Consider the following 24,759-nt stretch of genomic DNA (forward strand, 5'->3'; position numbering starts at 1 on the left):
CCATTGCGTAAGATCCGAGTCCAGCAATCATCGCGAGACTGTCGACCTGCCGAAGGAATCCCCGAAAGATGGCGGCGCCGCCAGACGAGGGGAGCTTGGAGTCTCGCATCAGTGAGTCATACGGAGTTTTTACCCTTGCGATTGCACAAAAAACTTTTCTCATGATTGACATTAACTTTACCGCCACGTTAGGGCTGTATTATGTCTGTGTTAGTCTGTCTACAGACAGGTTACTTCCTCCATAGTGGCATGCAACCTCAAAGTGCTACGTTAACGGTACATTCATCGGTAATGCTAGCGAGCTGTGTTGTCAAACAAAACCATCACCTCTCCACAGATTAAATTCGTAGGAGTATAGTTAATCGCATGTTATCAACGTCTGAAATGCACTTTGTTGAGAAGGTCCTCTAATTTGTTTTATGGGGCATTACTCAAGCAGTACCGGGTAGACCGTTGCAAGTAACCGTGGAGGACAGCTAGCCTTTTAGCTAACGTTAAATGCTTAGCCAGTGTCTAGCTTATGTGTCAGTGTGGAGAATTGGGAGGAGTCACTTGTAGCTAAAGTTGACGAGATAATGCTAACAGCAACGCTAATCATCAAAATTGGTTGAAAATACAATACTAACAGTAAAATTGTATGACGGAAAATAACATCTGATTAATGTTAGCTTATGCTAATATGAGGATGTTGAATTAACCATTCTAGGTGTTTATTTAAAGATGAGTTATTTCAGTTCCTTTAAAGTCGTATGGTTAACATTGTACCATTGGCACAGAGCTCTTTAAAGTTGCAATATTCAATAATGTAAACATTTACTTTCTGACAGTGTTACCGTATTTATTGTCTCATCTTTTCTTCTAGTCAGTCATTCCGTTGTTATAATGTTGAGTACTGCATTGACGACCGTTTTCGCTACACTGTTATCATAGTATCTGCAAACAGGAAAGCAGTAGTTCCCAGGTCTAATATCATTTACCCGTTTAACAAACACAAATACAGCCCAGTTTACTGCGTGAAAGTGTTTCGGCTTTACTGTCATAGTCACCTTTTCATGTTAGAAAAACTGAAGAAGCAGGCCAATGCTTCTCCAGTTCACACTGCACGTTACCTGTTTCACATATAGTTTTGTTGTTCTTATGTATCAAACATTCTTTAGACAAAGCTACGAACCCACTCAACAGAGAGACTGACTGGGAGAGCATTCAAGCTTTCTGTGAACGACTGAATAATGAACCTGACGGGTGAGTCTGCGTATATTCAGTGAGAGCAATGCTTTACTCTATCGCACCAATAATCATATTGGGAATCCTGCCAGGCTGAAAACAGTCACAGTTGGCATAACAGCAATGCAGATGTTGCTTTCTGTAGAAGATGTGCTAGTTAAGTGGCTGGCATGGTGCATGCCGTAATCAGTTTTGTTTACAATACAGAATTCTTTGTACAAGGCCACAGGCAAGGAAACGACCTAGATTGTCACCAAGCATTTTAAAGTTTTATTAGAGTCCTCTCTGTCAAGTATAAAAGGGGTTTTAAAGTGGCTTCGAGTGCAGCCCACAAGCAGATACAGTGCAGCCTCAGACCCACTCTTTACCCAGTGTCCTTTGCGTGACTCCTGCCTTTTCTACAGTCCTCAGCTGGCCACCAGGCTTCTGGCCCACAAGATCCAGTCGCCCCAGGAGTGGGAAGCCATGCAAGCACTAATGGTAAGATTGTTATAGCTGGACCTAGACGAGGTGCAGTAGTGTTTCATAGATTAGAAGGTCTGGAAGAGTTAAAGGTCTATTGTTTTTTTGACAATGACAATTAGGCCAACCTAGTGTGACCGTGACAGTATTTTGACTGATGGAAAACGTTCTGCCCCTGAGGCAGAAGTGACATGGTTAGTGACTCAACCGTGCAGCTCAACTAAAATGCAGAAAGTCAACTTTTAGCTGTGGTGTGCTGAAGGAGTCAGATTTATTTTAGGGTCAAAGAGTCTCTCGGCACAATTTTGAAAAGCTCTTCTCTCTATTACTTTCTTATTAACTAATATGAACTGCTTTGGTTCTTAAGTTTATTATATGTTTATTGTCTGTTAGTTTTTTCATGTGTTTTTGTCTTATTGTTCTACCCTCATTGTCTTTTGTGTATTTTATTTAATTAGTCCTTAATGTGCTTATACTTTATTGTTCCCATACTGCTATTTGTTGTCTGATTTTAGTCAATAATATACTATAATTTCTAATGAGGTAAAATGCAGCACTTTCTATGACAAGTCAAGTGTTAAAAGCAGTAAGGCCAACATCATTCTGGAATAGACTTCTTAATCTGCAACTTTATTCCTATAGGTTCTAGAAACATGCATGAAGAGCTGTGGGAAAAGGTTCCATAGTGAGGTGGGGAAGTTCCGCTTCCTGAACGAACTCATCAAAGTAGTCTCTCCCAAGGTACCCACCTCTGCATCCTCTTTGGCTTAATGTTCACAGGAAAACATGGTCCTCTGTCCGTGTGCTTGGTTGTCTAGGTTTACCTATCTCAACAACACCCGTGTTTCTTAACCAGTCTGCAAGTCGAAATGAGTGTTGTTCATTTATGAGATGTGAGGTTTAACACCAGAAGACACTTGGCTCTCAGCTGACAAGCCTTGAATTTGAAAATGCAGTGAAGATACAGAAAATCCCTTGATGATCATTTTGCAGTTGAGCTTACAAGAGGGATGATCATTGCACCAATCAGAGGTCATGAAAGAGGTGTGCTGCCAGCATCAGTCATGTTATCCAGTCATGGCACTCTGTGCATTCATTGCCAATGAGGAGGGTTTGTGTCTGACTGCTGATGTTTATATTCCATCTCAGTGCAAAGGAATTCATTTCTTTCTAGAGTTCTAGCCAAGGAAATGGCGGATATCAAATGACAAAATGATATATTGTTGCGCTTTGCAGTGTCTGAGCTATTTGGCCCCTGTGCCTATATCTGAGCTTGAAGTCTTTTGTTTTGTTTCCAACTGTTTAGTATTTAGGCTCGCGTGCCCCAGAACCCGTGAAGAAGAAAGTGCTGGAGGTCATGTTCAGCTGGACCTTGACACTGCCAGAGGAGACTAAAATCTCTGATGCTTATCAGATGCTGAAGAAGCAAGGTGAGCTTAGCGCTGTGGTAATTAACTGAGCGTGTGCGATAAGAAGGGCAGCTTATTCATGGTTGAATGTCTGGAGTAAAAGGCCAGTACGGCAGATGGGCTGACAAAAATCTGCTTCTGTATTAGATGGAAAAAAATGTGTAGAAGCACATTTCAGTTAGAAGTATTTGAATGAATGCGCATGTGTTTATGCATTTATGTGTACATGTAACATAACTAAATGGGAACAAAGACTTGCAGAAGTGTGCTCTAAGTGGCTGGAAACCCATTTTCCTTTCCAGGCATTGTGAAGCAGGACCCTGCACTTCCTGATGACGGACCCCTCCCACTACCAGCAGCCAGACCTAAGAACGCCATCTTTGAGGATGAGGAGAAGTCAAAGGTAAGGGGTGCTCAAGCGCTGGAAATAGGTGGAGACTTCTAATTTGCCAACAGTATCGGTGGAAACCCATGACAGCGACGCGATACGCTTCCATCACTTTGAGTGGGCGTGTTGTAACGTGTGGAAATAGCATTTTCAAACTGTCAGAGACGACACCAAACATTCTGATTGGCCGCTGCGGGAAAAATCGCTCCTCATTTGCATAGGATTCAACATTTTTCAACTTTTATCGGTCGCGTCGCCCAAAAAGGTGGTCTACGTCACAATGGATTGGCTCCCGTTGAAATGCATGGGATCAGAATATCGCGTCGCTCGTAACGGTGTCATGGGTTTCCACTGTATGTCTTGGGAATCACTTAAAGCAGCAGAAAGGAGTTTTGGTCAACAACTAGCGGGTTAACTAGCCAAAAGGCACGCAGAAACCTGGCAAGCGGCAACCACAGCTGAGTGGGCACGGATATAGGCTTGCTGTCGTGCAAGCTGGGGTCTTTTGGCGATGTAGTTGGTGATGCAACCAGTTACATTTTCGCAGGGTGGTCCATCCTGGACCACAGAACTACATAGGGCATAGTGTGGGCGGCGGGTGGGAATGACAGGTGTGTTTATCTGCCCTTCACATGACCGTACGCCATCAAAATGAATTTGATGATGAACTAGTTGTCTACAAAAACACACACCAACATATAGTCAATTCCTTCATAGTGTTGCTTTAAGGCCTCACAGTATTATGCCGTGACTGTTTCTAGTGCAAGTTTTTAAAGATGTAATACGTCAAAAGTGTTAGAGGAAGATATAGATGTCAACTTCTTACCAAGGTCTTCAGTGCCATACTGTGTGCCTGAAAAGCATTTGATTTCATTAACAGCCTCCCTGTAGGGTTGAAGCTCATTGAATACATGCCTAATTTGATAATGGAATCGATAAATGACATTTGATACAATATGACAAGCATCCTTTTGTTTCCCCTACCTTCTCTATAGACCTGGTCGTTATTTTAGCCCACATACTGCTGGCTGCGTTTGCCCTACGAAATCCCAATAGGCAGGCTGGCTACTGAGGCAGTGTGGCTGTAATTTGACACTTGACTTGATCTTGATGTGATCTACAAAGTGTCAGTGTTTCAAGCACTCTCTTCATCACGTATCTTAAAACCCGATCGCCAGCTACTTTGTATTGGGAACAGATAAAGACCAGAGGTGTTCGTCGAGCCTTCCGTTTTATGCTCGGATGTACTGTATATGAACAGTGCTTATTATTTAAGCTGTGTTTTGTGTATTCCAGTTCTACCTTCTACCTCAAAGTGTAAACACTGGTTGCACTCGCAGTTCAAGGGTGTCATGTAAAGTTATTCTTGTGCTGAGACGAGGTCACCAACCTCGTGTTGCTGGGAGCCTCATTTTTGGCCCCCTCGATCCCGACCCCACTCATTTCCTGCTTCCCCCCCTTCTCTGTAGATGCTGGCGCGCCTGTTGAACAGCACTCACCCCGAGGACCTGCGGGCCGCCAACAAACTCATCAAGGAAATGGTGCAGGAAGTAAGTGGCTGTAGCTACTGCTTGTTCTGTGTAGGCCCCATGCTGTGTGTTTGTGCATAGGTGTGTGTGTGTGTGTGTGTGTGTCTGTATTAACCCATTGTTGCCCCCCCTGGTCCTTGTTACATTGTTGTATTGTCTTTAAGAATGGTCACCCTCTGATTTTCTCACATTAAAGCTGCCCAGTCCAGGATGTTTGTGTGCAGTGAATGGCAATTAGTACAATAATGTTTCACCCCAAGGACTAAACATGCGTGATGGCTTACGTTTGTTTTGTGGTAGAGCTTGTTTATTTGTGTTATTGGCACAGCATTAAGTGCATGTGTAAATGTTAGCTAGAGCATCCGTTTCACTTCCTGTTGGTGTGTGTGTGTGTGTTCATTCATTGTTCTGGCCCTTGCTCAGGACCAGAAGCGGATGGAGAAGGTGTCCAAGCGGGTGAACGCCATCCAGGAGGTGAAGGAGAGCGTGGGGCTGCTGACCCAGCTCCTGGGAGACTACAGCAAGGAGAGCGTCGAGAACAACGAGGAGCTGATCAAGGTTGGCAGAGGCTAATGATGGCCACACACATACACATACACACACACACACACACACACACACACATACACATACACATACACACACACACACACACACACACACACACACACAAATTGCATAGACAACACACACACACACAAACCCACACAAACACACACAAATTACAATGACACACACACACAGACACAGAAGTTGCATGGACTGGACATCACACACACAGACTCGCATAAATCTCCTACAAACAAATATCAGACAACACAACACACAAGTGCACGCACACACACACACACAAGCGCACGCACAAACACAAACTCAGGACTCTCCCACGAACAAAAATCACACAGACATTACACACGGTCGACACGCTGTGCCAACACACACCACGCATACATCTAAACACACATCGGTACCAATTACCTCAGCACCAACAGCTACTCGCATCCGCAGTGCGCTCAATACTGGCCCTGGGGTCAGAGTTCCCATAGAAACAGTTAGTAATCGTCTGTGTGAAGCCACCAGATAATTAGCGACAAGTGAAATCAAAGCCCAGGCAGCTCCATCATTAAAGCGCTCCTGTAGCGACTCGGCTCCTTTTATTATGCCGTTAAAAGTCATGATTTGCTTGTTAAGAAGAGGGCCCCAAACGGAGGTGTTGACGCTCGCCAGCGGCTGTAACTTGTTTGTGCTGACGCACAGAAAATCCTGTTTTTCAATGGGTGTACGTGGTATCCTGTTTTTGTGCTTGTGTTTAAATATGACAGTTGTTTCATTTATGATCTTGCCCCACTCAGTAGAGAGTGGTGGCTTGAGCAAGTTAATTCCCATGATGCAAGTGTGAACAGGATGAAAGTGCATGTCTAATGAGGAAGTGTGTGTGTGTTTTGTGGTAGAGCTTGTTTATTTGTGTTATTGGCACAGCATTAAGTGCATGTGTAAATTTTAGCTAGAGCATCCGTTTCACTTCCTGTGTGTGTGTGTGTGTGTGTGTGTGTGTGTGTGTGTGTGTGTGTGTGTGTGTGTGTGTGTGTGTGTGTGTGTGTGTGTGTGTGTGTGTGTGTGTGTGTGTGTGTGTGTGTGTGTGTGTGTGTGTGTGTGTGTAGGACTTGTACCAGCGCTGTGAGAAGATGAGGCCCACACTGTTCCGTCTAGCCAGCGACACAGAGGACAATGACGAGGCCTTAGGTAAGGACCAGCATTCCTAACTTTCGGGGTCTAAAACAAATCTTGAATAAAATCAAAAAGTAGGACACTTTGGTAAAGTTCAGTTCTTATTTTGACATTGGGACTTGCAATCTACTCCCAGTAAGAGGTGGTGATAGAATTTAAGCAGTATTTAAGAAGCATTATTGGAAATAATGGAAGTCCCTTCATGTTGATATGATTAAGATGAGGTGTATCTGTGAGGAGGTGTATCTGTGAGGAGGTGTATCTGAATGCTATGATGAGGTATATCTGAATGCTATGATGAGGTATATCTGAATGCTATTATGATGTGACTGTTAGTATCTGATTGCTCTGGTTGTCCTTTGCAGCGGAGATCCTGCAGGCCAATGACAGCCTGACCCAGGTGATCAACCTCTACAGGCAGCTGGTGAAGGGTGAGGAGGTCAACGGGGACAGCTCCACCATGCCTCAGCTCACAGGTCAGGGTCCCATCCCTCATTGAGCCTGACCTTCACATCCAAAGCTATTGAGATTTGTGTTGACCCTTAAATATATAATATTAAATATATCCCCTATTATATCCTAAATACCAAGCAATGAAGTATCTGGTTTTGTGTCTGTTGATGATCATGGGTTTGATGATCTACAGATAATTGTATTCTGTTATAACCGTAGTGACACTGAGGATCTTGTTGTCGTGACCCCCCCCCCCCCATACAGGAAGTAGCACTGCTCTGCTGGACCTGTCAGGCCTTGACACTTCACCCTCTGCTCCGACTGTCCCAGAATTCCCCTCTCAGCCCACCCCCTCACAGGAAATTGGCATGAGCCTGCTGGATGATGAGCTCATGTCGCTAGGTAACCGCCATCGACGTCTGGCTGACCCCCTTCCCTGCCAGGGACATTAGACAGATACAGCAGCATGTGACATTTACACTCAGCATAAAGTGGCACCAGGGTTTGACTTTTTTTTTTAAAATGGATTGTCCACTTTGTTTCATCAGGTTTGACTGATGTTGCCCCTGCAATCTCTAACCTGGCTTCCCAGTCTGGGGATGCCACAACATGGAACTCTTTTCAGGTGAGAACAGGACTTGGACACAGTCACACACACAGTACAGCAGTAATGCGGTGTAGTATGCAGCAAACGTTGCACATAGTGCTGTCAAACGATTAAAATATTTAATCGCGATTAATCGCATTTATGTCATAGTTAACTAAAAATTAATCGCGATTAATCTCAAATTTGTATCTATTCTAAATGTCCCTTCGTTTATTCATTTTTTCCATCATTTTATTTTTATTTTAATGCCCTAATCAACATGGAAAAGTGGATTGGCTTGCTTTAAGCAAATGTTTTATTTTATTGAAAACCAAGATTGCCAAACAGGGCGGTACAAAATAAAATTATAAAGTGCACATTTCAGGTAAACAAGGCCTATAGTGCAGTTAAACCATGGCTTAATATTTTCTTTTTTTCAAGTTTGCTGGGAACATAGCAGTCAGGCCTCTTATTTCAGAAACAATGAACCGTAACAGTTAGGTTACCAATAAAAGGTAAGCCTACTACTTCTTTGCTTTCAGCCAGCTGCCTGTTGACATTTTCAGACAACGGTAAAGTTGGCTTCTTTTGCACAACAGTACTTTTAAAAGTAAACTTTCCATTCAGAAGCTTTTTATCATCCATTTCGCCGTATCGCGCTCACCATTCACTCAAACCGTAACGTTAGCCTAATACACAGTTTGCGAGGCCAAAAAGAACGTTAATCTAAAAAAAAGAAAAAAATTATTATAAAAAAAAAATCGCGTTAATCTCGCGATAAAAAAATTAACGGCGTTAAAATGGGTTTGCGTTAACGCCGTTAACAACGCGTTAAACTGACAGCACTAGTTGCACATAACATTTTTTAAGGATACATCTGATTTTTACCTGATAAATATCAATGGATTTATGTTGTTATAACATAAAAGGAGTACATTTGTACATTGTCAGTAAAACATACAGTTTGTGCTGAATATAAATGTACTTTCAGAAGACTTTCACCATAACCAGATGGCTTTTACCTTTCATTCTCCAGTCCTCTGATAGTGTCGAAACACCTGCTCCGGTGGCGCCTGCAGCGGTGCTGTTGCCATCGGTGACGGCAGCACCTGCAGCCCCAGCGACCGTGGCCCCGCTTGCCTCGAGGGCCCTGGATGAGCTGGACCTGCTGGGCAAGACGCTGCTGCAGCAGTCCCTTCCCCCAGAGAGCCAGCAGGTGAAATGGTAATGGCTCCTGTGCATCTGTTATCATAGAGCAGGAGAGCCTCTGTCTAGTCTTAGTGCTGGTCTGCAAGGCCCTTTGTCTTGGCTGCAGTGTAGTTTGGTATTCTTAGCCTTAAAATAATACCAGGTTCAGCTAGCCAAGCCTTGCAGGCATTTGCAGATCAGATTAGGGGTACAAACTAAAGTGAAGCACAAATGCCACTCTCAGGAGGAGTATCTGCCTCTCTGACCAGAATTGCTTGATTTGACCTCATAGATTATCAGGGTATTGCAAATGTTCTCAGTTAGGTGTTGTATGTGTATATGTATATTGTATATGTGTGTATGTATATTGAAATGAAATAGGATAGAATTAAGAGATGTTTCTTTGTCTTTTTCTTAAAGGGACAAACTTCAGTCTCACTCCAGACCCACACTCCGCGACCTTCAGACCAAGACCACCACAAACCCCAGCCCGACGCCCAGTCCCATCCTGACCCTGGCCTCCGAGCAGCCTGGGACTCTCCTGGACTCTCAGGCTGGCATTGGAGCTCCCTCGCTAGGCTTGACCACTAGCTCTTCTCCCCAGAATGACATTTCCTTAGCTAATGTGATTGTTCCCTTGGAGTCCATCAAACCCAGTAAGATGATCGGTCTAAAGCATTTACACTTTGGGTCTTATGTGGATGGTATCAATGTTACAAAACAACACAAGTGGACTGTCAGACTCAGATGGATCAACTTGTGTCAGTTAGTTATTGTTGTCAGTTAGTTATTTTTGTCACTTAGTTATTGTGTCACTTAGTTATTGTAAACTTAATGCAAACTTAAACCTATTGCTGTAAGTAAAACTGACCTCTCTCTCTCCCCCCTCCCCCTCCCTCTCTCTCTCACACACGTTCTTGTATGCTTTTAGGTAGCATGTTGCCTGTGACGATATTTGACAAACACAGTTTGCGGGTGTTATTTCACTACGCACGGGACAGTCCCCCGTCACGGCCGGACGTGCTAGTGGTCATCATCTCCATGCTGTCCTCCGCCCCCATACCCATCACCAACATTCGCCTCCAGTCGGCCGTCCCCAAGGTACGTACTCGTCTGACCCGCCCGCACTCACTCCATCTTGTGCAGAGCCCAACTCTCCAGTCTGAGGCCGCCCAGTCCACCTATTGCTCCCAGCTGTGAAATTTGAATTGGTGCAGTGAATTTGTGTCAACACTGACGATTGATAATCGGGAAGTAAATTTCCCTGGACAATTCTGACTACCAGAAATGTAGCATTGTAGGCAAAAGGACGAGTGAGGGGTTTAAAAAAAGAATTAAAAAAAAAAAAACACCAGGTCATTTTCTAGCTGGATTTCAATCAAAATTTATTTATTTAGCCTATCATGTTTTGTTTGATAAAGGGGCGGGCACATCAAAACATCACACGCCACAGAGGAACATAAGACTGAGCACAGTGAGCTTGAGCTGGAATGTAGAGTATCTCTCTCTCTCACATCCTGGAAGTGTCTAGTATTTTGTCTCGTCTTTCTGGTTCTGTAAGTCACACTCCCGCTTCAATCCTGCTTTTCCTGAAGCACCATTTCCAGGCCCAGTACTGTCGCCTTAAATAAAAGCCCTGGCTTTGGTGAGGGCGTGACGGGGACCCACGTGTTCATGAATGTTCTCTCTCTCTCTCGCTCTCATTCCACAGACTATGAGGGTGAAGCTGCAGCCCCCATCGGGCACGGAGCTGCCCGCCTTCAACCCCATCCTCCCCCCCGCCGCCATCACCCAAGTCCTGCTGCTGGCTAACCCCCACAAGGTAAGGCAGAGCTGGGGCACAGGGTGGAATGACTGTCCGGCACATGACCGTCATAACGGCACAACCGGTGACTCAGGGAACGAACGGAATGATCTATTCGTGTGTCTGCCAGTTTGCTGCCTGCCAAAGCTAGTTTCCCTGTCGGAGCTTTTTCTTATGTTGACGTCCAGTTTGAAGACATCAGATTCTGAGGGGCATAGCTGTTATAACAGCTGTCTTCTGTGTATATATATATATATATCCCAATTCATTATTGACATTACTTCTAAATTAAAGCATTTGTTTACCAGTGTCAGATGTGAAATAATTCATGGGCGTCTTCATCGTGATGCGTTTACAGTGATGTATCTGGTTTTATCTTGCAGGAGAAAGTGCGATTGCGGTACAAGCTCACCTTCGATCTAGGAGAAGAATCACATGATGAGTCTGGGGACGTTGAACAGTTTCCACCCCCAGAGAACTGGGGGGACCTTTAGGAGGACGGACCTGCTTCCCGTTTGACGACCCCTTCTGCTTCCTACTGCTCTTGCCTGATGGCGTGAACTTGATACAATATTCTTGTCGATGGTCCTGCTTTTTGAATCTGCAGTCCGTTTTCATTGCCCACAGCGGACTCTTTGGCTCTGCCTCAAGCCTATCTGTCTGTCTATCTAGTGTGTCTGTTTCTTTCTTTTCTTTTGAATCATTCCAAATGATTGACGGTCATGAAATCAGCCATGTTCCTCTGCTTGAACACTGTACTTGATTTAGCTGTGTGGAAATGTAACCGACTACAACAACAACAACAACAACAACAACACCCCCATTGCTTTGACTTCCGAGCAATTAAGTTGGGCCTTTTTAAACAGAACATGTGTGTGCATGAATTTGTGTGTGTGTGTGTGTGTGTGTGTGTGTGTGTGTGTGTGTATGAGTGTATGTGGGATTGTTTGCATTTATGTCCAGCATTTACTCATCCGTGTCGTCATCTACTATAGAATGAAATGAAGCCTTCAGTCGTCTCAGTTTTACCAGTTGCACAGTGGCAGACATGCATAGTGGAGCCAGTGAGGTTTCGCACTACACAACCGTGAGTGGATAATGTCCCTGTTACTGTGATATAATATGCATCCAGTCTTCTACAAAGGAAATCCAAACTATCCCTTTACCAAGGACTTGAAGTTAAGCTTATTGTTTTCAGCTGTTGTGTGTTTTATTCATTTGTTTTTCTTTTTTCTTCTTCTTTTGTTCTGTCTGTTATGCACTTTGTTTTGCACATGACCTCCCAAATACTGACTTCTTGTTACTCTTCTACATTATGTAGTATTCACCTTAAAGACAAAACACAGCAGAATCTCACCGGGTCTTCAGAAGGAACACTAAAGGGGGAATCATGCAAACCTTTTTGTGTTCTAACCTTTGACCTCCTGCACGTCCCTGGTTGACTGCTGTTGACACCCAAAGGGAGCCCCACCCCCTCCTGGGGCTCGACCAGGCGAGCCGTCAATGCCGAATTCTTGTTTGAAAATCTACCGTATGTGCCTGATCTGACACGTTTCTTTCGCATTTCTAGGTCCCGTCTGATTCGGTTTCATGTCCTTTTTTTTTTATTATTACCTTTTTTTTTTTTTATAGATACATGCCGCACATTTAGTCTTTGAGTTTGGAATTCCAGTTTGAAGAGAGCTGTTTGCAGTCGTTTTTTTTATTATTTATGTTTTTTTTTTTTTTTACCCCTCGTCATTTCTGGTTGGGAACGTAATCGTGTTCACACACTAATCATACAGAGCCCCGTGGCCAGGGAAGAAAGGTTGAGAATCTGTGTGTAAATATACCAGATCCTAAAGAATAGGAAAAAAAAACTCCAATAATTGGAACTCTCATCACCCTCGGAAAACAAACCATCCTACATGTGCTGGCTTTCTGGATCTTCCCCTGGAATATTCTGATGAGAATTCTATTGTAATGTTGCACTTCTGACTGTAACCCCCCCCGCTCTGTCCTTGTCTGGTTGAGCCTGTCTTCCCAGCCTTGGGGAGGCTGAGAATGAATGATTTCCCTCCAGGAGAGACTGAACAGATGAGGTACTCTGTAAATGGGAGTAGAATGGCTTCCGCCTGAGGAGGAATGCCGAGGCACTTGGCTGCCATAGCAACGTGGCATTCTTGCAGTCAACCTAACACATTCCAAATACCCCCATACGCCCACCTGCACCCCCTCAACGTGCACACAGCCCGCCCACTTCACCACCCTCCCCGCCCACTTCACCACCCTCCCCTCACTATCTCATCACGGTTCTGACTTTGTAAATAGTATCGGTATTGCAATTATGTACATTTGCCAAAAAAAAAAAAAATACAAAGATGCAAATTCATTATGGAGGGAAAATGGAGAGAATGTAGTGCAAATATGTATTTAAGGGAAATAAAAGTTATTCTTTTTCTCGGGGGTTTAAAACAAGCAGCCTTGTGTTCTATGCATGCAAGATTCAGATGGGAGAGAAGCCTCTGGTGGACTTTCCAAGTGTCTGGATGGTCATATCCATCCTCTTATTCCTGCTACTGAACTGACATTTGCTGTAGTAATTCGATGGAAACTCATGTGTTGTTAGGAGTAGTCTCACATTTAAGACTTAAGAACATACAAAATAACTATTCAAGACACAGAAGGGGTTCAAAGTCTTTATTTAACCCTGTAAATCAGAAGCACAACAGTATAAAAAAAAGAAAAGAAATGCAGGCTTGACAGCTCCGCCTGGTGCAGCTCCGCCTGGACAATCTCTCAAGATTTCAAGCGAATATCAGGCACTGAGCTGGTTCACACACCCTATTCAACCCCAGATTAACGTCATGAAATGATAAAAGACTAAATAAATGGACAGATCAAACTCACACTATAGACACTGGATGCAGGTACATGATTTTGCCATTCACAATATTCAAAAGGATCCACTCACAGTTTTCACACAGACATGTCTGACCGCCTCTGGCTTAGGTGCTAGACACTAAAGCTTCTTTACTGGTCAGCACATTCACACAACACAACCTAATAGTATAAACTCTAAAACAGAAGCCCTTAGCCGGTTAGCATTTCCACACATATAAACACTAAAAGGGAGGACGAGGGGAACTTGGGAACAGGTTAGGGTGATCTGTCATTAGTTAAGATCTCTTTACTTCCTGGGTGGTGGGGGAGGGGGAGGTGGTGCGAATGGGTAAGGGCCCTGACCTATGAACCCCATCATGGGCTGGGGGGGCGGGGGGAACTGCTGCGCCATGAGAGGCTTGGGCCCAGACCCGCCCTGGGCAGGTGGGGGAGGGGGCTGGCCGAAGGGGCCCTGTGGTGGCCCTGAGGGCTCCTGCCCGCCGCCCCCTCCTCCACCTCCACCTGACTGGGAGCCACCCCCCCTGGAGCCGTAACCCTGGAACTGGTCGTTGTAGCCGCTGCGGCCCCTGTAAGACGAGGAAGTGGAGCGGTCGGAGTCGCGGCTGACGCCAGCAGAGCGTCCATCGCGGCTGAAATTGGAGCTGTTTCCACGGCTGTCCTTTGAGCCGCCGAGCATTCGCCGCTCACACGCATCTTGGAACATCATGTTGGGGTTGTCCGAGTTGGAGACACTGCTACGGTAGCGCATCCTACCACCTGTGGGAGAAGCACAAGAGAAAACGGTTAGTGGGGGGTATTAAAACCTGATAGAATGGGCCTAATCACACTCACTGGCCTTCTTATGTACTGGCACCAAAATCAATCGAAGGGCTCATTTCCACACTTGAGGCCTGACTTCTTCCCAAGCCTTCAGCCAACTTTTTCATTTAACCCCCCTGGCTGAAGTGAAAACCCATCTCCTAGCCAGTCAGCAATTTCTGCCCCAAACCTCTTAAGACCAATCAGTCCTCTTCACTTAACACTTAAGACCACACCCTGCATCCAACTCACCCCTCCTTTATCTACTAGTCCCGATACTGCAACCATCCATGATAACACTGGTATTGATGGATTCAGTTATTACTCTAAACACTCCCGCAATTCAATCCTAATCTACTATTCTGAGCCTTCTGAAGTTCTTCTCTTTCACCACTGCAGTAGTGTACAATCCCCAACCACATCCCTTTTGTGAACCCCACTGCTTCTGAACAACTGTTTGTAAACCCATTACAGTGCCCTCCGCAATTATTGGCACCCCTAGTGAATATGAGCAAAACAGGCTATAAAAAAATATGTCTTTGCTGTTTATCCTCTTGGTCTTTCACTCAAAATATTCACAAAAATCCTACCTTTTCATTGAAGTAAAACTATTGAAAGAAAAAAAAACTGTTGACATTAAATAAATATTTTTCCCCAAAACATGTGTGCCACAATTATTGGCACCCCTTAATTTAATGTATTGTGCAGCCTCCCTTTGCCAACATAACAGCTCTGAGTCTTCTCCTATAATGCGTGATGAGGTTGGTGAACACATGGCACAGGATCTGAGACCATTCCTACTTGCAGTATCTCTCCAGATCCTTCAGATTCTGAGGTCAACGTTTGTAGACTCGGCTTCAGCTCATCCCACAGATTTTCTATGGGGTTTAAGTCGGGGGACTGTGATGGCCATGGCAAAACCTTTATTCTGCGGTCGGTGAACCATTTTTGTGTTGATTTTGAGGTGTGCTTTGGATCATTGACCTGCTGGAAGGTCTAACCACAGCCCATTTTAAGCTTACTGGAGGGGGCTGTTAGGTTTTCATATAATATCTGCTGGTATTTGATGGAGTCCATGATACCATGTATCCTAACAAGATGTCCAGGGCCTTTGGAAGAAAAACAGCCCCACAACATTAAAGATCCGCCACCATACTTCACATTGGGTATGGGGGTCTTTTCTGTATGGCTATGTTTCTGTCTACGCCAAAACCACCTTTGATGTTTGTTGCCAAAAAGCTTTATTTTGGTCTCATCTGACCATATAACTCGGCCCCATTGAAAGTCTGACTTACATTTGGCAAACTGTAGGCGCTTTAGTTTGTAGTTGATTGACAGCAGAGGCTTTTTTCTGGCAACCCTCCAAAACAACTTGTGGTGATGTAGGTGGCGTCTGATGGTAGTTTTGGAGACTTTCTGACCCCAAGACTCAACTCACCTCTACAATTCTCCAGCTGTGATCCTTGGAGATTCTTTTTCCAGTCGAACCATCCTCCTCACGGTGCGTGGGGTCAATGTACACACACGTCCGCTTCCAGGCTGATTCTTAACATCTCCTGTCGCTTTAAACTTCTTAATTATTTCCCTGATAGTGGAAATGGGTATTTTCAACTCTTTAGAGATTTTCTTGGGTCCATTTCTTGATTTGTGCAGCTCCACAACTTTCTATCGCACATCGTCACTGTGTTCTTGGGTCTTTCCCATAGTGATGAATGACTAATGGAATTTGGCCTGTGTCACCTCATATTTGTACACCAGTGGAACAGGAAGTCATGGTTGACCTCTTAAGAGTTCCTTATCAAACAGGTGAACTTAAAAATGTAAAACATGACTAGAAATATACTTCAGTTAGATTTTAATTATAAGATTTTTCTAGGGGTGCCAATAATTGTGGCACACATGTTTTGGGGGAAAATATTTATTTAATGTCAACAGTTTTTTTTTCTTTCAATAATTTTACTTCAATGAAAAGGTAAGATTTTTGTGAATATTTTGAGTGAAAGACCAAGAGGATAAACAGCAAAGACATATTTTTTTATAGCCAGTTTTGCTCATATTCACTAGGGGTGCCAATAATTGCGGAGGGCACTGTATATTAAAGCCAAAATCCAAATGCTCAACCCTGACCTCTCCTTACACTCCCTCATCTTTCTTCCCTGGAGTCTGAGCCCTCCTCACCTCCTCCTCCTCCTCCTCCACGGCCAGAGCCCACCAGCTGCAGCAGCTTGGGGTTGATGGCCTGGCGCGCCTCCTCCAGCACGCGCACCAGGTCCCGCACCTGCCGCAGGTTGCCTGGGGTGAAGAAGGTGTAGGCCGTGCCCTTGTTGGTGCTGCGGGCCGTGCGGCCGATGCGGTGCACGTAGTCCTCGGACGAGTTGGGGTAGTCGTAGTTGATGACGAACTTGATGTCCTCCACATCTTCAGGAAGGGAAGGAGGGTGGGGGGATGAGGGGTGAGTGTGAAGGTAAGCGGTGGAACCAAGAGTGGAGGTGAAGAAGTGGTGCCGTTTTGAGGGGTACAGAAGAAGAGAGAGAGAAACAGTCAAAGAGGTGACAAAAAAACGTTTTTCACATGGCAAGGAAATAGATCAGGTAGTGCGATTTAGCTGTTGCGATGTAGCGATGTTGTATCAATCTAATATCTAGAGTATAATCTCATTGTCCTTTTATTACTAAAACTATTAAGGCTAAATTGGATAGTGAAATCTACTTAGTGAGAAACCACAAATTACTATAAAAATTATTAACTAAGTCCAAAAATTAAATATCTGGCAATACTTACGTGAAAAAAAACCCCGACCAAATGGTTAACGACTTCAAAATACAAGATACATGTAATATCTGTCCAAGTTGAAAATGCTCCTACAGAAATGAATCTAGCCCAAATTATCTTCACTTGAAGAGAACGCAAATTAGTTCAACAATACCCCAAAAAGGCTGGCTGAATCTATCTTGCATATCAAGACTTTCACATAGATCTTTAACACTCAAAAAACAGATTCCAACATGATCTTGTGCCAAAGATAATTTGGCAGAGGCAACTGTGCAACCATAGAAACCTGCCTAGGTCCTAGCATTTATGTAAACAATAAATGTAATCAATTATATTTCAGATTTGGTCATTGTTCTACGCTGTCTCAACTGGATTTGTTAAAAAAAAATATTTTAAAAAAAATATAGAAAGTACAAGCGTTTGAAAAACATACTACAGCTAAAATGACAAGAACTCAGTTGCTGAAGTGAAAATGACAAATATTCATTGTGGAGTCGCAACCATTTCCTCTTAGCTACGGGGAGAAAAAAAACAAACTAGCTATAAAGTCTGTTTCTCATTACATGGGATATGGGGCTCCGACAATACTGCTGTGACCCAGGACAGAAAATGTCTCCTTTTTTTCTATAATTAATCTACTTAGCGTGAACTATATTTCTAGGCTTATTCTAATGTGCTACACACGAGGGAGGGAGATAAAGTAGGGAGGGGGCCAGTTCAGTACTTACCCGAGTTTGGGATGCTTTTACACGGGTAGTCACCCCCCCTGCTCTGTGCTGGGTCACGTGGAGGGGCCAAAGATGGAGGAGGGAGGTCCCATCCGCACCCCGCCCTTTAAAGAACCTCCCCCTTCACCCTTGGCGAACACCAGCAACTCCGGGCGCGAGTGGAACCGGCTCCCCACCAGTTTCCCATCTCTCGCCAGGTTGCAGGACCTCCACAATCCGGAGCGGACCGGCACCAGCACTCTTAGCCCTCCCTCTCTGTCTGTCTGTCTGTCTGTCTGACTGTCCGAGGCCTTCGCCGACACTGGGCCTCTAGACAGACTGTACATGGGTCCTATGGGGCTACTGTGATATATAGTTTTTGTGGTCACCTTCCATAGTCTGTAAAGTCTTTGGGGGGTCTGCACATGGTCTTCCTGACTTCATGTCAACCTTAGTACCCTGTGCAATCATGGACTCTAACATCCAAGTTCAGAGGTGCAACAATAACCAGTCACCCACAATAGACCCTCAACAAACTAGGACTACTGCTCTGGTATAACTCAAAGCCTTTGGGGAGGAACTCGGGAATAGCTTAGACGGCAAGCAACCATATTCTAGTCACTAAGCTCTGGGTGGGTTGCAGAGGGAAGGGGCAGTCTTGGCACCCAAAACGGTGCCCGGCTGCTCTGCCTGTCGTTTGGGGACGTTCGAAAAGCCTGAGGGGGGAGAAAGAACAATGATACAGTCAGACTGTGGCTTTGTAGAGTCCACAATCCATCACTACCCCCCCTCCTCCTCTGTTTTCTGGCCAGCTCCATGACAACAGACCCAGTTACAGTTCTGGCCTCTCTCTGACCTTTCAACAGCAATATGAGCCCGTTGCAATGGCTCCTTCTCAAGTAACAGTACATCCCCAGTTTGTTTCTCGCTGGTTAGCTCACTGGCACTTCTACACAAACGGGAATGTTGCTGCTGACTGGAGAGGCTCTAGGCAGAGGGAGCTGAACGGGACGTGAGAGACACGAGGACCAGAGGCAGGTGAGGAGTGTGACCTCTGACCTCTGATTGGGCCAGCAGTGAGCCCCGAGAGAACCCCATTGGTCAGGTAACAAGATTTTAGGGAAGTAACAAGAAACAGACAGTACCCTTCCTATGTGGGTTTGGGGGGAGGGAGGGAGGAGGTGGCGTTTTGACTGGGGGTAAAAAAAGGAAGGAAGGAGTCCATCACTGGTCATAGAGGCCTGGAGACTCAACATATTGAGATGTTCATATAATGGTCGTGCCGGACATGAATAGCGGGCATGAAGCATGAATTGCTGTGTGCTGCATGATAAAGCAGTGGCTCAGACAGACAGACAGGATAGGAAAGGCTGAGAAACAAACAGGAAGGGAGTGTGTGTGTGTGTGTGTGTGTGTGTGTGTGTGTGTGTGTGTGTGTGTGTGTGTGACAAAAAGGAAATGTATCAGGGACAGAGAAAGGTAATGGACAAAATATGTACAACTGTGGCTCCCAAAGTGCTCTGCAAGGGAGGATAAGGCATAACAAGGTTCGGGTGGGGAGAGGCAAAGATGGGGTCAGAGGGTGAGGGCAAAGGTCAAAGTTCAATGAACAGAGGGGTTCAGTCTACCCTCTGCTGCTGTTACTGGTGCTGTTATTAGCTCTCAAAAGACCCTTATCCCCCTCCTCAATATTCCTTCAGTTGGTAGCTTGAGGATACAAAACATGGCATCTCAGGATTCAGTGGTGCCATGTTTTGCAGGTGTTTGGGGGAGTGGTTTCATTTGAGTGTTGATGTGCTTTGCAGATTAAGATATGACCCCCATCTCTTAGTATGCCCATGCCAGTCCCTTTGCCCACAGCCTTGGGTCAAATTATTATTTATGTCTTGGTACTGCTGCAGATAACCAGGTTCCTAAAACCAGGTCACATACTAGAGAGATGAGTTAACAAGCACATGGGCAGAACATAGTTAAAACATGACATGAGTATCAAGATGCCACTTTCCTGTCCATTAACTGGAAGTAACAGAGAGAAAACATGTCATATTCAAGATTATTTTGGTTATCTGCATAAATATAATGATATGGCTTACAATGTCAACGTAACAGAGTGGAGGTCTTCTGTATATGTTTGTGTGTGTGTGTGTGTGTGTGTGTGTGTGTGTGTGTGTGTGTGTGTGTGTGCGCGCATTTGTCTAGGAGTGAAAAGGTGAAAGAGAGTAGTGGTAACGTGGAAAGACAGTAAAAGAGATGATGTTAGCACAGCACAGGCAGTGCCAAGGACATACCCAGCCCACGAGAGGCCACATCTGTGGCAATGAGGATAGGAGCTTTGCCACTACGGAACTCTGCAAATGCAACAAAAAAAAAGAACAGTAAAAATGGAAAGGAGTGATACAGAGAACAGTTGCTACGCCTAACTTCACTTTCCATAGTAACCGATGTCAGTAGATCATATGCAGATGTATTGGATATGGTGTATTATTCTCATTGTATCATTGCATATCTACTCTTTTACGGACCACATTCCTGACCTGACAAAACCCAGTCTCTCTCTGGCTGAGTCTTATCACCATGGATACACATGGCAGGCCACCTGTAGAGAAAACACAATAAACCATTTGTTGAAAGAGGCCTTTTTGATGTGTGTAAGTGAGTGAGTGAGTGTGTGTGTGTGTGTGTGTGTGTGTGTGTGTGTGTGTGTGTGTGTGTAAGTGAGTGTGCGTGTGTGAGTGTGTGTGCGTGTGTGTGTGTGTGTGGTGTGTGTGTGTGTGTGTGTGTGTGTAAGTGTGTGTAAGTGAGTGTGTGTGTGTGTGTGTGTGTAAGTGAGTATGTGTGTGTATGAGTGTAAGGGGTAGCCTATACGATAACTCACCCATCCCTCCGCATGCGGCGTGTCAGTTCATCGCAGCGCTTCTTCGTCTCCACGAAGATGATGGTTTTGTTCTCCTTCTCAGCCATTATCTCCTCCATTAGCTGGAGCAGCCTTTAGGGGAACAAAAAGGCAACAGCCAATCCCCTGTCAATGTTAACTCTATGCCATTTATGGCTCATGGTTGCCATGAAGACAATAATACAACTTTATTTGTAAACAGTTGGACTGCCTCACTTGTTGTCCTTCTCCGTCTCCATGCACACATCCACTATCTGCAGGATGTTGTGGTTGGCGCTCAGCTCCAGGGCGCCCACGTTGATCTGCACGGAGTCCCGCAGGAAGTCCTCCGCCAGCTGGCGCACGTCTTTGGGCCAGGTGGCGCTCCACATCAGAGTCTGTCGGTCCGGCTGAGAACGGGAGAAAGGATGGTGGGTGAAAGAGACATTTTCAAAAGCATGTTCTGGTACTGTGCCCTCGAAAACACGTGTAAACACATTCTGAACTGTGAACTGTGTGATGTCTGCTCAGCTTTTTTCAGTCTTTGTTTTGGATTTGGATTTGAATGAAGAAAATCATTGAAAATCAAATGAAGAAAATCATTGTTGAAAGGCACTGTAGTTTTCCATGTCTGATATTGATACATGCTATTCTGCTTCAAAATTCCCAAAAACATATACATTTTTTCCGAGTGCTAAGACAACACTTTGACCTGCAGCTATAGAAGGCCTTCACTTCCAACTTACACGGATTTGGTCCACGATCTTGCGGATCTGGGGCTCGAAGCCCATGTCCAGCATGCGGTCAGCCTCGTCCAGCACCAGGTACGTGCAGCGCCGCAGGTTGGTCTTCCCGACCTCCAGGAAGTCAATGAGACGACCTGGCGTGGCAATGCAGATCTCCACCCCTACAGAACACAGCAGTGCCATGAGTCTGATGCAGTGAGTCTCTGAATGTTCATGCATGATTTGCACTAGTAGCTCTATTCACCAGGTACAGCCAAGCATGATGCCTTTGACAAATACTTGTATTGACCAGTTGACCAAATACAAATCATGAGATCATTATTTTATTGATCATGTTGTGATAAGTTGTCTTAAGTTGTATGATACCTAACTCTTCAGAGAGCACCTCCTTTCCGAACTTGCACTTCCTCTCGCTTCCCCTGCCTTTTTCTACCTCTCCTTATCCTTCCTCTAATGCTATATCTTCTAACTAGTACTTAACTCGCACTTACATTAGTTACACTCCTGCACTTTTTTATTTGTTATGTAAAATAGTATTTATTGTTACACTAGGTCTCTATTGCTTGTAGCTTGATTGTTCTCTCCATTGTACGTCGCATTGGATAACAGCGTCTGCTAAATGACTAAATGTAAATGTAAAATGATACAAAAACATAGTATTGTATACTGCCTTGATGGATAGACAAGGAATGTCGTTTCAACTAAAGAACACACAAGATGTATGAAAGATGCATGACCATCTCAACTCACCTCTCTCCAGGTCCCGTATCTGTGGCCCTTTGGGGGCCCCTCCGTACACACAGGTGCTCTTGGTGCGGGACGACTTCCCATAGTCAGAGGCCACCTGCTGCACCTGCTGTGCGAGTTCTCGAGTGGGAGCGAGGACAAGACACTGGAGCAAGGGCGAGAGAGTGAACCCAGAGGGCGAGAGAGTGAACCCCAAGGGTGAGAGAGTGAACCCCAAGGGGCGAGAGAGTGAACCCGAGCAACACCTCACAAGCACAAAACAACCAGAACGCTTCCATACCCATAACCTACAGGGGATTACTCTAAACCAAAGACGTTGACACAGAGAAAGGTGGTTCCTTGCATATGTCATGACATTACAGATTTTAGTGTCACCGTTAGTGACATTAGATTATGAAGCCATGATGTAAGTGTGATCTAAGAGCTGATCTTGAGATGGAAAATAGCACTTAAAGGTGGGGTGTGTAGTTTTTAGTGGCACTTATTGGTAGAAATGGAATACAGTATTCATAATTATGTTTTCATAAATGTACCTGTAACTACAAATCGTTGTCTTTTTAATTAACTTAGAATGAGCCCTTCGTATCTACATAGGGAGCTAGTCCTCTTCCATCATGTTGTGCCGCCATGTTTCTTCAATAACCCATAACGGACAAACCAAAACAATGGCTAGAGATAGGGCTTATGGCATTTTTATGGCATTTGGCGGCCACCATAGGTACTGCACACACGTTATAAAAGGAAGGGGTTCAGCTGGTTGCAATTTAGCAACCGCACCACTAGATGCCACTAAAAGCTACCCACTGGACCATCAACCATGACTGAATTTGCACAAGGTAGTTGTAACTCACAATAGGTCCATCGCCTCTCTCCAAGTAAGGCTGATGGTTGATGTGTACAATGGCTGGGAGGAGATACTGCAATGCAGAGACAATATAAGAGGCATTCATGTCATGAATAGGCCGATGACCAGGAGAAAACCCAACTTTGACCACTTGTTTATATGAGGAGGATTGACTGCTTACTGCCAGGGTCTTTCCAGATCCCGTCTGGGCGATGCCCACCATGTCTCTGCCACTCAGTGCCAGGGGAAACCCCTGTGCTTGGATAGGAGTGGGCTCCTTAAAGTTGTGGTGCAACAGCACATCTATTACATACTCTAAAACAAAGGACATATAACAGCTTCTGTCAATATGAGGAAGGCTTGGTTAATTGGAGTGATAGTATTGAGGGTGCAATGCTTTATACTCAACGGGGGAACTGGGCCTGATGGAAGTGCATGACGGGTTTGGGGCAGCCAGAGCCTCTGATTGTGATCTCTTTCTTGCGGCGGAACTCTTCCACATCATACTGAAAATAAAAAACAGAACCAAATAAAACCAGAGGCAGTTTAAATTCACGGAACAAGAAGAAATAACTGATTTCATAAATAATTCCACGAGTATATTTCACGTTAGGTTAGCACCTGTGTCATTCGCTGGACCTCCAGGTGTTCGCTATAAAAGTTCTTCTCAAACTTGGGTAGCTCATCCAGGTTCCATTTCTTCTTCCGCAGTCTATCACCAGGATTGCCAAACTTTGGAGGTGGGGGACTCCTTCGGCTGCTGGACCCAAAGCGTGGCCTAGTGGAGAGAAGACTACATTAACGCCCCACTGTACAACAACTTGTCACGTTAATCTCCTTAGAACCGCTGTAGGATATTCTTTAACTTCAATACTAAATTATTTACTATCGTGAGGTATAGGCCTACTTACCATCTTATCAAAAAAAATCATACTATGATAATTACGTGAATAGTTGGGACATAACAACCTAATGCAGTACTTAGTCAGTAGCCTACTATTTTCATTTTAATACGGAGTTGCATCAGGTAGAAGTATTCAACGAGAAATCAGCTTACTTTGACTATCTGAGTTGAACTCTTCAGCGACTCGCCAAACTTTCACTAGTCATCTATTTTACTCACGTTAACTTGGTTTAATTTGCTTCTTACCCTCTGTCTCGTCCACGGTCCCGGTCCCTGTCCCCATACGACGAGCCTCCTCTCATGATTGGAGTATATTTTGTCTGTGGATATATTTTTGTATTTCTTAAGTAATAGTATTGGTTGAGGAGAAGGAAATTCCTGACGGTGATCGTTCTGGCTATTTTGCAAAACTTGTAAACAACTGATCAAGGAATGAGATTATTAGCTGCCTGACTTTTGCCTTCTGCAAGTCTTACCTAATACTATGAATTGATTTGGTACGATAATATTGTTAATTTCGCCTTTTATCGTATATTCTCTTTAAAAAGCAAGAAGAAGATTCATTTTGTTGAGTTCGAAGATCCACTCCCAGACACTGATCACGTCATGTGAAAATGGAGGAACTGTAGAGGCTGTATCCCTTAACGTTGTGCGTTTTGCGTAGCATGTACTATGAGCGCAGTAAAAATGCAAAACTGTGTTGCTGAATTAACAT

General features: G+C 44.6%; 2 protein-coding genes across 3 annotated transcripts; one reads left to right on the forward strand and one right to left on the reverse strand.

Moving 5' to 3' along the window:
• Nucleotide 1: 1 nt before the first annotated feature.
• Nucleotides 2-13,225, forward strand: gga1 (golgi-associated, gamma adaptin ear containing, ARF binding protein 1). The gene is made up of 17 exons (XM_012842268.3): nucleotides 2-111; nucleotides 1,158-1,242; nucleotides 1,629-1,704; nucleotides 2,329-2,427; nucleotides 2,993-3,116; nucleotides 3,398-3,498; nucleotides 4,953-5,033; nucleotides 5,436-5,570; nucleotides 6,674-6,755; nucleotides 7,106-7,216; nucleotides 7,458-7,595; nucleotides 7,742-7,818; nucleotides 8,816-9,003; nucleotides 9,388-9,623; nucleotides 9,899-10,068; nucleotides 10,679-10,789; nucleotides 11,155-13,225. Exons 1-17 carry the CDS (start codon nucleotides 69-71, stop codon nucleotides 11,263-11,265), a joined length of 1,968 nt encoding a protein of 655 aa, XP_012697722.2. The 5' UTR covers nucleotides 2-68; the 3' UTR covers nucleotides 11,266-13,225.
• Nucleotides 13,226-13,436: 211 nt separating this feature from the next.
• ddx17 (DEAD-box helicase 17) lies at nucleotides 13,437-24,667 on the reverse strand. Of its 2 annotated transcripts, XM_031563981.2 has the most exons (14): nucleotides 24,521-24,667; nucleotides 24,291-24,364; nucleotides 23,762-23,918; nucleotides 23,550-23,646; nucleotides 23,322-23,455; nucleotides 23,148-23,213; nucleotides 22,300-22,441; nucleotides 21,550-21,710; nucleotides 21,041-21,213; nucleotides 20,807-20,917; nucleotides 20,466-20,527; nucleotides 20,220-20,279; nucleotides 16,630-16,870; nucleotides 13,437-14,412 (listed from the first exon to the last, which is right to left on the reverse strand). In XM_031563981.2, the coding sequence occupies exons 2-14, from the start codon at nucleotides 24,344-24,346 to the stop codon at nucleotides 13,941-13,943; spliced, it is 1,932 nt and encodes a 643-aa protein (XP_031419841.1). In that variant the 5' UTR covers nucleotides 24,347-24,364; nucleotides 24,521-24,667; the 3' UTR covers nucleotides 13,437-13,940. The 2 variants fall into 2 exon arrangements, with proteins under 2 accessions (XP_031419841.1, XP_031419842.1); XM_031563982.2 differs by having other exon boundaries at nucleotides 13,437-14,410; nucleotides 16,631-16,870; nucleotides 24,291-24,667.
• Nucleotides 24,668-24,759: the final 92 nt, after the last annotated feature.

This window comes from Clupea harengus, chromosome 26, assembly GCF_900700415.2.
Source record: "Clupea harengus chromosome 26, Ch_v2.0.2, whole genome shotgun sequence".
NCBI lineage: Eukaryota > Metazoa > Chordata > Actinopteri > Clupeiformes > Clupeidae > Clupea > Clupea harengus.